The 12105-nt window shown below is 37.6% G+C and overlaps 1 protein-coding gene across 1 annotated transcript in view; it reads right to left on the bottom strand.

Annotated features, from left to right (window-relative positions):
- Nucleotides 1-2468: 2468 nt before the first annotated feature.
- The window catches only part of LOC116176984 (medium-chain acyl-CoA ligase ACSF2, mitochondrial-like), an 18815-nt gene continuing 9178 nt past the window's right edge, over nucleotides 2469-12105 (bottom strand). Inside the window, exons 3-9 of the mRNA XM_031495836.1 lie at nucleotides 4206-4426; nucleotides 4050-4152; nucleotides 3754-3998; nucleotides 3539-3704; nucleotides 3234-3493; nucleotides 3047-3188; nucleotides 2469-3002 (exon numbers count right to left, since the gene is read on the bottom strand). Coding sequence (XP_031351696.1) covers nucleotides 2778-3002; nucleotides 3047-3188; nucleotides 3234-3493; nucleotides 3539-3704; nucleotides 3754-3998; nucleotides 4050-4152; nucleotides 4206-4426 — 1362 coding nt within the window. The 3' untranslated portion in view covers nucleotides 2469-2777. The remainder of the gene's footprint in view (nucleotides 3003-3046; nucleotides 3189-3233; nucleotides 3494-3538; nucleotides 3705-3753; nucleotides 3999-4049; nucleotides 4153-4205; nucleotides 4427-12105) is intronic.

The following is a 12105-nucleotide window of genomic DNA, read 5'->3' as shown; positions in this document are numbered from 1 at the left end:
AAAATGAAACCCCGACGGCAATATAAATGGTTGAAAAAGGATGAAAATGCGCAATCGTTGATGACGCTGATGACCGGTGAGCAATGAATGCCAGATGCCGAAAGAAATGTGGGAGAAACTGCAGAGAATTCACGTGACACCAGAAAATCAAAACGAATCAATAGAATTTAAAAAGCAAAGCAGATTAGTAATCACGATTAAATTGGCTTTCAAATAATGTGCCATTTGCTAGAGGATTCCATTTAAAATTTTAGGGGTTAAGCTCCCTACGTAGAGGGGTGAAGACTTGGGTTCGTGATTTGTATTCCAAAAGTTGTCCCCCTCGAATACAAAATTGACGCGTTCGAGGATTTTTCGAAATTTCTAAATTTAATACCCTAAAAGCCCTATGTATACTTCTCGTTGGGCCACTCTGTATATTGAATGAATGCTATTTCAACAAAAAATTTGTACCCACAAGGCAGTTATTGTGGAAACAAATTTCCAATTTTTCAATGTAAACGCCACCTTAAAAGACAAACTAGGATTGTTTATTATGAATAGTTTCTATGGGCGACCGATTTCGGGTGTTATTTTACCCATCATCAGGCCGTGCTGAAATATACATACACAGGAATTAGATGAGTATGGACTTTGGTTTACATTTTATAATTACCGTCTAGTTGTGTGTTTGCAAGGAAATATAGAATTACCATTCAACATTGAACATTTAAAAAGAGGGTTGTTGATTAGACATCAAGAGATCCAATAATTTAACAAATCATGTTTATAAAAAATACTGGTGAACATATTGTAAACGAAGTTGAGAATCTGAAAAAGTAGGCAATATTGTTATAATTAATATTATATATATAATATAATTAAATGTTATCGCCACTTTATATTAGGTTTAATCGTAATGGCAACTCGCCATGAATTTAAAAAGCACAATTTCATTGAAATGGCGGTACAGTCTTGTAATTCGGCGATTAACTTTCGCAATAAACATATCACGTGCTATTACGCGGTTGTCAAATTTTCTGCATACCTCGATTATACGAATTCGTCTTAAAACTTTTAGTTAAATTCAAACGTTACGCGATCTAAAATGCCACACACCTTTGAAGGTTCAGCAAAGAATTGTCACCAAATTTTTTTTCAAGCAATAAGTATCGTACCTCCCCTCCCCCCAAAGTAGTCTAAATGTGCTTTGACAAAAATGACCTCAAAGCCCCAGGAGATATTTTCTCCAGACATTTGGCGATGATTTTTTTTACTAGTTGCATTTAATTCAGGATTGCCACATTTCGTATATACCGATTTGTGTCGAGTACTTTCAGAAGGAGTTTTGGATATTTCGAAAAAATTGTCTACCTGCTACAAATTTGCCAAGATTTTTGGCCATAAACAAAGCCGGAATTTTGTACTTTTCAAATATTAGTTGAGCTGTTTTCCATATTTTGTGGCAGAAAATGTGTACCTCATTAATTATTGATTACCGATTAGACTAAGGTATGCAGCTTTTCTTTTTGATTTTCTAATTAGGGAAGTCTTTCAAAGGCAACATTATTAAATAAAATGTGAAAATTTGAGCCGTTTGCAACCCCTATAAAGTAAGAATAGTCTGCAGATTCGATCAAAAACGTTTAAAATTTAAGCTGCCTGCAACCCTAATAAAGTATTTCTATTAAACAGGCTGTTGAGGGACAAGCCAGACGCAAGAATTTCTTGGTGAATATTTAAATTTTTCGCGCAACTGAAGGGCTTAATCTGCAAAACTGCTATGTAGCAAAAACTCCAAAATCAATAGATGGACACGTAGATGGTCTTCGAAAGCATTTATTCAATTCTTGGTTTAGGTCTAAATGACGTTTGAAAGGTTCATCTTCTTTAAAATTTAATTGCCTGGGAAGAATATTCTACGGTAGAATCTTACGGAGGCGAATCTATCGGCAGCGAACTTTTATGATACAATTCCGAGAGCAAATTTACCGGAGGCAATTTTACGGTGTGAATCTCTCGTTTAGAAATATTTTCGAATATGTTATCACAATACCTGTTAATTGTAATTTGAAGTATTACTAAAGTTTAGGAGAAAGCTTCTTGAGTAGCTAGCAAATCTACGTCAGTACGTTTTAAAAATTTGGGTGATAGAGTGGACGTAGACTTGAGATATTTTCCTAAAATAGAAACAATAGGATCCCTTGCGGTTGCACAATTAATTCTGGATGGGAGTACCCACTAGAATTTGGTTTATGTCAATGCGATGTTGGAATTTTGATGTTTGTTCTTGTTCCTTAATCGCTATTCTGTAAAAACTATTTGTTCGAGTCAGCTTGAGGACTACTGTCTTATATGCTTTCTAGCTAAAAATAAACAGCTCACATAGTTGCAGTCTTGCATCGATGTCAAAGTGAAAAATAGTAAATTTGGTGCTCATGTTATAAATGTGTTATAAATTAAGTGTGATTGTGATAAATATGATTGAATTGTCATAAATCAACCATTTTATTTACTCTATCATTCCAGTGAACGTTAATAATTAATTTGATATAAATAAGCATTTAAATAAATCCCGTATAAATTTACCTTAACAATATTTGCGCCGAAAATAACATTTTATTTATATTTTATACATGTGGTAAGAAGTAGACTTATTCAGCATTCTTTATACGTATACAGTCCGAATATGTGGGTGTATATTATTATTCAACTTGTCCTTAATTTTTAGACCATTTTCTAGAAGCAATACTGACCACCTTTAGTTACCCTATTAACGTCGAAGGTGACCAAATACGTCATTTCGTTCTACTAAACTCTTGCCTAAGTACAAATTTCTGGACCTTGCCAGAAAGGGTCTTCGGAAATGTTTCCATTATCTTTATTTGAGCAGGGATTTTATAAGTTGCTATCTTTCCCTTGCAGAATTCTCTTAAATTCTCCAAAGACAAGTTCGCACCTTCCCTGAGACGAATGCAGGCGCCGACATCTTCCCCTAACCGCTCATCTGCTATTCCGATCACCTAAAATACCTAATTTATAATCTGCGCATTCGGAAACTACGTACGCTAGCTTCAACAATATCTGGATGTGTATGAAGAAATTCTTCGACTTCACTTGGGGATATGTTTTCACCGCCTCTTATGATCATATCTTTCAACCTACCCACCACTTTACCTCTACCATCCTCGTAAAGGACGAATTGATCCCTGTAACACAAAATAAGGTATGACTAACTTTGAAAGTGGACCTACCCAGTTCTGAACCAACGGTCTTTATTCAGAACCTTCGCCGTTAATTCTGGTTCTTTCCAGTAACCTGTCATCGTTAAATACCCGCGAATGCAAAGTTCACCAGGCGTACCGAAAGGAACGACGTTCTGGTTGCGGTCTACCACTTTTGCTTCAACATATTCGCCAATGTAAGCGATATTTTCCGCCACATCGTTGTGCTTATTGACTTCTTTTAAAGAGTGGAATGCAGCCGACGTCAGTTCGGTTGCACCATACAAACACTACAACATTAACTTTAAAAAACTGACCCGATCTTTTACGAGTACCTTAATGTCTTTTATTTTTAATATGTCCTTAATGTCATCTACAAGCTTTGATGGCCACGGTGAAGCGCCTATAAGAGCTCTGCGTGCATAGAGTTTTAAATTTAGCTTGCTTTGTAAACTAACCAGATCTATGTACATAGTTGGGGTTCCACACACCACGGTACATCTTAAATATTAATAAATGAACTATCTATCGTCAGCGCTTTAAACCAAACCTTTCTTCCGCCATTGCTTTTATATTTGCCGAAGGACTGTACAGCGGCGATGGAAGCACCAAAGTTGTGCCATTGTGGTAAGCACTAAGAAGGCACACGCAAATACCAAACACGTGGAATAGCGGTGGTTGCAAGCAGTATACGTGCTGGTCGTCGTCAATGCCAAGTCTCTTTCCCATATGGTAGGCGTTGTTTACCATTTGAAAATGTGTCAAACAAACTACCTTTGGTCTTCCCGTCGTTCCCTAAAAGAGCCAAAAGTCACATCTGCTTATCTAACGTTCTTCATTGCATACGGAAGAAAACTGAAGATTAGCAATGTCCTCGGCTGCAACTTCGCATTCGTCCCCAATTTCTCCAGTCCCAAAATTCATCACGTCATAATAGCTATACGTTCCCCTATCACCAAAATCACTATAATTCTGTGTTTACAAGGTGAAGTACGTACTTACTTCAATTTTGATGTAGTAATGGTGATAATATTTTTCAAAGTGGGAATACTCGTACATGAAACATTTCCTGGCTCACTCGTTTTCAGATCTGGAATTAAACTGAGCAGTATGCCGTAGAAGTCCAACGTTTTACATTTCTCAGAACAAACAAGTGCTTTCACATCGCAGAGCTTTAATGCGTGTTGCAATTCGGCTGCTTGATACTTAGGATTTATGGTGACCTAAAGCATAACAGAATTTCAGGGCACATAATTCAAATCATTTGAAGAAAGTCAAAAACATGATATTTTGAATAAGTAGTAGTATTTGGGGGGGGGGGGGACTGTGTGAGATACGACGAATCAGAGAAAATATGCGTAACTAAAAAGTTATTATCATGCTTTAAGCCAAGGAAAACTAGAAAACTCAGATCACTTCCGAAGATATGCCAGAGAAATCGAAATTTGCCGACTTCGTTTTAATTTTTTTTATGTTACTTGAACAGATACAAAAAATTTGCTGTGGCGTGCACAGATACCACCCGCACACCTGTTCATGCGCGATTCTGCCCTTTTATGGCTAATAATTTGTGTACCAAAGTTGGTTCCAATAGGTTCAGCCGTTTAGCCGGAAATGAGACTACAGACAGACACACATCCAGACGACAGAGTGACCGACATCATCGAGTTTTTGTCTGATTCGGATCCCTGGTCCTTCAAAACGTGTGTTTCCGTAAAAAAAGTGGGGGTCACCCCAATGCAATACCTCCCTTATTGAGATGCGGGTGGTAAAAATGAAAAACGCTTTCTGAATGCGTTGAGAAGTTTTCATTACAAGATTTCGTTTCGGACAAATCGTCATCATTCACATTATATTTTTATATGGCCGGTAAAAAAGTACATACTGTATTGAGTAGGATTTTTTATTACGAATTTAACGATATAAGTAGATGGGCGTTTATGTCAACTGTGCAAAGATTAGATTAAATGTTGAGTTTCCAAATGACGCTACTAGTTTGCAGAAACGTTTTATTTAAATATCAACCTTAAGATTAGTAGTCAACAAAATAACTGGTGAACGGCGCCTGCGGTGTTTAAAAAGCTCATGGAGAAATGCGAAAGCAATACGTCTTCAGTAAAAAGGCTGCGGTTCGATCGGGGTAGTCGGTGAAGAGACGTACTTTCTTAATATATTTAATAGAGAGAAACAGATTATCACAATATAAATTTTAAATGTTGAAGCAGAACGGAAAAAAGAAAGTTACAATTTGCTTTAGTAATTAGGTATATTTACCAATAATTTCGATTAGGGAGAGACAAAACGAACTGTCTCCATAGGTGGGAATTTAATGTTATGATTTACCTATTGTAACCAACCCTTTAGTTGACTATCAAACAGTTTCGCACTAATAATCTGAAACAAATAAAAAGTGAGATATACAAAACCTATGTGGAAGAAATTAGGGCAGCAAAAATTAAGGCCAACGACTTATACGTAAAAAACTCAGGTAACAAACCAAAAGCAATGTGGTCCCTTATAAACTCCCACAGAGTAATCGGCAGCAACAAGGCAACTATGATAACTGCGGACAACTTCGTAAACTTTTTTTCGAACACTGCAGTTAAGCCCATCAATAGTCATCTAACCTGCAGCACTGATCCTTTAAGATTCAATACCACATCTGCAAGCTCAAAACAACAATTTCAATTTGCCAATGTATCACAAATCGAAATTCGTGATGCTATCCGCAAAATTAGAATTAGCAAATGCAGAGATATATATGGACTAAACGCAAAATTTCTTAAAACCAACATCAACCTGATAGTACCACCCTTAACGATAGCAGTGAACTCCATGATAAGCTCCGGAGTCTTTCCTGATCTCCTTAAAGCTGCTGTGAGGATTCCTATCCACAAAAAAAGGGGAGGTAGAAGATATGAATAATTACAGACCCATTTCCATACTACCAACCTTTTCAAAGGTCGTAGAAAACATACTGTATACACAAATGGTAGCTTTTTTCGAGAATAATGAACTCTTATACGAAAGACAATTTGGGCTCAGAAAAGGACGTGGAACATCAAACGCCATCATAGAGTTCACGCAATCTACGCTGCAGGGATTTGAAAATGGTGTACACTCTGTTGCCTCCTTCATTGACATGTCCAAAGCATTTGATAGTGTGAATCACACAATATTAACGAATAAACTAAGGCATTTCTATAATTTCAGTCCGAACAGCTGTTCGCTAATAGCAACAGAACGCAGTGTGTATTATACAACAATACTATATCTAAGAGTACCGACATAACCAATGGAGTGCCGCAGGGATCGATCCTGGGACCGCTACTGTTCCTTGCCTACATAAATGACCTGCCATCTTGTCTACCAAAAAATGTCACGTGTATACTATATGCCGACGACGTAACAGTTCTGACTTCTGATAGGGATCTCAGGACCGCTGTAACAACCTCTAAATAGCACGGTTCACTTAATTAACGAATGGTGCCAAAGTAATCAACTACGTGTTAACTGTGATAAGACCGCGTCAATGCATTTCACCTTAAAAACTGCGTGTGACCATGTACCATTTAATTTTGTTTCAAGTGCAAAGTTTTTGGGCTGCGTTGTAGATAGGACGCTGAGCTTTAAAGAACACTGTGCTACCATTTGTAAAAAATTGTGCAACGGAATTTTTCTCATGCGTAAGCTTGTGAACAATGCTTCTCTAAATATTGTTAAAACTGCCTACCACTGTCTGATCCAAACTACACTACAATACGCAATTACGGTGTGGGGCCACTGTTGTTCGTGGCCAAAAATTTTCAAATTACAACGCAGGGCTATACGAGTAATTCATGGACTAAGTTTCAGAGAAGATTGTCGTGATTCTTTTGTCGAGTTAAATATTCTAACTTTCCCTTGTTTATTTATTCTCGAAGCGGTTTGCTACATTAAGAAAAATGTAATCAATTTTTCTCTAAGTAGCGATAACCATCAGTATGAAACTCGCTTCAGAGCGAACATCTACACCCACTTCTGCCGTCTGTGAACAACCCAAAACGGTGCTGTCTGGCAGTCTCAACACCTGTACAACTGCATCCCGGAAGCCGTCAGGAAACCCCCAATGCGAAGATTCAAAGAGGTAGTACAGTCTTTTTTACTCAAAAAGGCTTTCTACTCCCTCGACCAATTTACAACGAGCACCAGTAAAGGACACTTTCAGCTCTGAATTCACTCGTGCACACTTTTTAATATGTATTGTGTTATATGTCTGCTCGAACTGTTTGTGGTAGTATGTATGTTTTTGTATTAGTAATGTCTTATACCTATATCTTTTTTTTACAATGACCAATGTAAGTGCTCCGCACATTAACATGATGAATATATTATTATTATTATTATTATCAAAATTTCTAATGCGAGTATCTCGAAAACAGGGCTCGCAAAGTTAAGTGACGAGGCATGTCTATCAGTACATCCAAAACCTTTAACTGCAAATAACTCGAAAGAACGAGTGTGTTTATGCCCAATTCTGTACCTTAAATATAACGGTCAGCATTTGGGCACCATATATGAGTGAGTTTTGATTGCTTAAAAATTGTATCAGGCGAATCAGAAGCGCACTTGGAATACAGAGACAGGAGTAGGGACAACAAGCATGTAAAAAATTGGGTTTAAGGGAAGACCGAAGCAAGCATTTTGCTACAAAATAGCGCATCCCTTAGCGCAGTTCCAATCTCGACAATATTTGGCATCTGGACATCTGGATTTTGAATATGAAAATAACAAATTTTCCTGGTGGAGTAAGTAATTTTATAGTTGAGTATGAATATGATCTTCTGAGGCCGACCTTTATATATTACTTCATGAATCTAAAGCAGGGTGAACTCTATCGATGCATCATTATTTTCCCTCGTTCTTGTTCTGTCTTTTAGGGGCGCTTTATTAGTGCAGTTGTAACGGGTGGAGTAATGGCCGGTCGAAATTTTGCAAATTTTTTTCCGGATATCGATTTGGATTTGTACTAAAATTGGATAAACCTTTCTTCCTTTTGGGGATAAAATTTTTTTCGCTTTGTAACTATTGTAGTATGACATCATGTTGGGTTCATTGTATTAAACTTCCTTGTGCCGCGATTCGCAATAAAGGGGATCACAGAAAATTCTCAGTGCAAAACAGGATGCAGATAACGAATAAATATCGGATTTCTTTAGATAAGTTTTTTATCATTGAGTCACCAGCCAAGCTTGGGAAAGCTGGTTCTGCAAACGCTGAAAAAATTAGTTGATAAGTATTCCCCAGTTAATTGGTTTAGATGGAGGCCATTGTATGAGAAGTACCAGTAATAAAAAAGATCAGCCATTTTGCAACGATTAAGGGGCGTGAATATGTTAGGAGAGAGTTAAGAGGAAAAAATTTTAAAAAGAGAGATTGGTACTGCATAGCCGGGCCGAAGAGATCGTAAATTTTCAATCGCGTGCATTAAGCACCAAACAAGTGATTCCGTTTAAGTGACGGTCGATATTAGTCCGAGTTTAAGTACAGTTTTGCACCATTAGTTAAAACGTGAATTTTCCATTGGGTAAATTTCACGCCCGAAGAGAAAAAGTAAATCGCGGAATCTTAGTTAAAAATTTGTCAAGCGTATTGTGCTAGGAAATCATCCACGTAGTGTTGAAATAAAAATTAGACGTGGACATTACGTATCAAATATAAAGCGCTAAGTAAATTCGAGCGATAATAGCTGTGTGATATGAACCATTGTTCTTAAAGGAAAATAATACGAGCGCATTTTTGGCATCTATCCGACGGAACAAATTTGAAGTTTCACTCATTTGCCGTTGTGTTAAAATTTACTATTGTGCCTCCTTGGAATATAACCATCAAAGTTTTTTAAGTGTGGATAGCCGTTTTCATCAAAGTAATGTGTTTTAAAAGTTCAATGTAATAGTTTGTTATGAAAAAACTTCTTTAAATCGACCAAAAAATCAGGCAAATTAATTCACGAACTTACGCAAAATAAGGTGTTTACCTCAATAAAATTTCACTGTGGGATTATACCTACAAAACTACATGTTTTTGTAAAATCTCGTCTACCTTCTACAAGGAAAATAACCTACTCAACAGCGAGCCAAGGATTTTTCAACTGTAAACATCAGTTGGCATTCCAAAAGTTGCAGTCTACCCCATCCATCAATCAACTAGCATGTAAAGGGCTTTCCAATCTTCATCGAAGTCCTGGATTTTTAAAGGTTAGTCTATTTTGAATATTCTCATTGTAATAAAAAATAAAGTCAATTTGTGTGTATTTATATGTTTTATGATATGTTTTAATCGATTGTTTATTGAATCAATTCCCTTAAAGAAGGTAATTAATTATATTTGAAATAGTGGAATTTGTGTCAAGGAAAATTTAGTATAAAAAATAATAGTCACCTCTTCAAGGGAGAGAACATATTGTGAGTTGGCCAACAGAACTAATAATATTCAAATTTTTTGATAACTTAATAAGGTTTTAGTCATAGTTCCCAATTTTTATAATATTGATTGTAAAGATCGCAATTTTCTGGAATGCATTGGATTTTGCATTAAAATAAATGAATGAAATTCTGGCCATTGAGTTGATGATTTTTCAACGAGAAGTTAGATGAGAAGTAGAGTAATTAACACCAGTAAAAAGTGAATTAGATACCTGATTTTTCGTTGGAAGTAAGACAGTAGAAATTTTGTATGTAAGTATTTGAGCTAGTCGGAAGCGAGGTAAAGATTTTGTGATTTTATTAAGAATTTGCGAATTTTGGTGAGATAAGCTATCCCAAAGGGTTGATGAGGTGAGAGAGGAGAGAAGGGAGAAGCGGGTACGTGTACCTGAGGTGGTTGTGTTTATCCGTAAAAAGAAAGCACCGCCACATAATGTCGCCCAAAAGTGGAGCTCGAATTAGCGCCCTGAAAGAATCTCATGTTTAATACGTACGTTTGTTTTGATAGCGGTTTTTGATCCCGGAGGTAACGTGTTATTGTTGTACTAGGTCGCGGAAGATTAGGAATTTGTTTTGTCAGCAGTTAAGACGCGATTTATATAAACACTATACAGGGGCGTATCAAGGAACGGATTTAAAATTTTTATTGCGGTTTTGAAGTAATTTGTGGACATTTTATTATTGATTTAAAGGGTAGTAGTTGAGCGCTACGGTAGAAATAAATATTCCAAAGAGGCGATCAGAATTGCTGGTAACTTTCAAACAATTTGGCGCAAATTATTGTTGTTTATTTGAAAATACAGGTGGATAGGAAGGTAAGTCCCTTGTTTTATGGAACTACGTTCAGGATTCAAGAAAGCCACGAGGAAAATACCTAAGAAAATGGAAGCGAAAAACCAAGAGAGCCAAAACGTAGTGGAGGCGCAACCATTCTCACCGGAGAGCCAAGATTTTTTCGGAAGCTACGAGATGCCACAACCCAGCCATGGAGGGGGTGAAACCAGCCACCAGGAGGTACAACCAGGTGCAGCACCAGGTGAATTAAACCGAAGCCTGGGGGAACCCATAACAACTATGCAACCTCAAACCACCAGCGGACCTGGAGAAATACTACGATTAACTAATATGATAGAGATGATTATCCAACAGTTAGGAGAAGGACAACGAAAAGTGGGTGAAGGGCAACAGAAAATAGAAGGAGCCCTACAAGCAACCAAAAGAGACCTACAACAACAAATAGGAGAAGGACAACACAGAATGGAAGCGATACGGCAGGAACTAAGGTCTACACAAGCTCAATGGGAGAGAAAAATTCAAACCGACTACAACCAGCTCAGAGAAGAAACCCAGGTGGGAATCAAAGAAAATAAATTGGAGATTCAAGCGACGAGAGCTGAAATGGAATACTGCCAGAAGAAAGCCTATGAGAAGTGGGATGAGAAGCTGGAAATGCACACGACTAGAACAACAAGCAAGTTTGAAGAACAAGAGGAAATAATTCAAGACATTCAGACCAAACATGGGAATTTCAAGGAGCGAGTCAAGGATGCAATTGTGGAAATTGAAGGAAGTATGAAGAAAAACGAAGAGCGAATTGACCATCAGGATGAAGAAATAGGAATCATCAAGGCGAATCTAGAAGCTCGACCAGCCAAGGAAACCAATTCCCATCCAGCAATTATTTACAAGGCGGATCATTTACTTCACCAGAAGCCTAAGAAATTTGACGGCAACATTTGGACTATCCATCCAGTCAGCTTTTTGGAAGGACTGGAAAATTATTTAAGACATTTCGATAAAAAAGATGAAACCAAGTTATCATATGCCAAGGAAATGGTGGAAGGGAATGCCAAAGCATGGGCTGATTTGAATCGTAACAACTGGAAGACTTGGGAGGAATTTAAGGACGCTTTTATCAAGAACTACTGGTCTGAAGAGGTACAAGGCAAAATACGACTTCAAATAGCTACACCCAGACTATATCAAGCGAAATTTGGAAAGTACACCGACCATGTTTGGTTTTGGGTAAATAAGACCAACCACCTGCAACCTCCAATGAGAGAATCCCAGCTTGTCGACGCTTTATCCCGACATTTTCCAAGAGAGGTGGAGCACATCCTCATAGGATCAGCAGTGAACACCGTCAAACAGCTTATCAACACTCTTGAACGAATCCAAACCTCAAATCAAGAAACCAGGCCAAGATATAATGGACCAAATAGAAGTCAAGAGAACACCAGAGAGGAGCCAGAGAGGCAAGAGCAGAGAAGACAAGTAAACTACATACGAGGTGGATACAACAACTTCCACAATTACAGAAGAGGAAGGGGCAATTACGGACCAAATAGAAATTTTGAAGTGAGAAGGAGAGCAGAGGCTCCCCAGCCGGAAAACTACCAGAGAAGGAGAGCAGGAGCTCCACTAGTCCCTCAGACATC

This window comes from Photinus pyralis, unplaced genomic scaffold (assembly GCF_008802855.1).
Source record: "Photinus pyralis isolate 1611_PpyrPB1 unplaced genomic scaffold, Ppyr1.3 Ppyr1.4_LG7, whole genome shotgun sequence".
NCBI classification, from domain to species: Eukaryota; Metazoa; Arthropoda; class Insecta; order Coleoptera; family Lampyridae; genus Photinus; species Photinus pyralis.
Note: the sequence above shows the minus strand (reverse complement) of the source record. Positions and strands in the feature narration are given on the sequence as shown.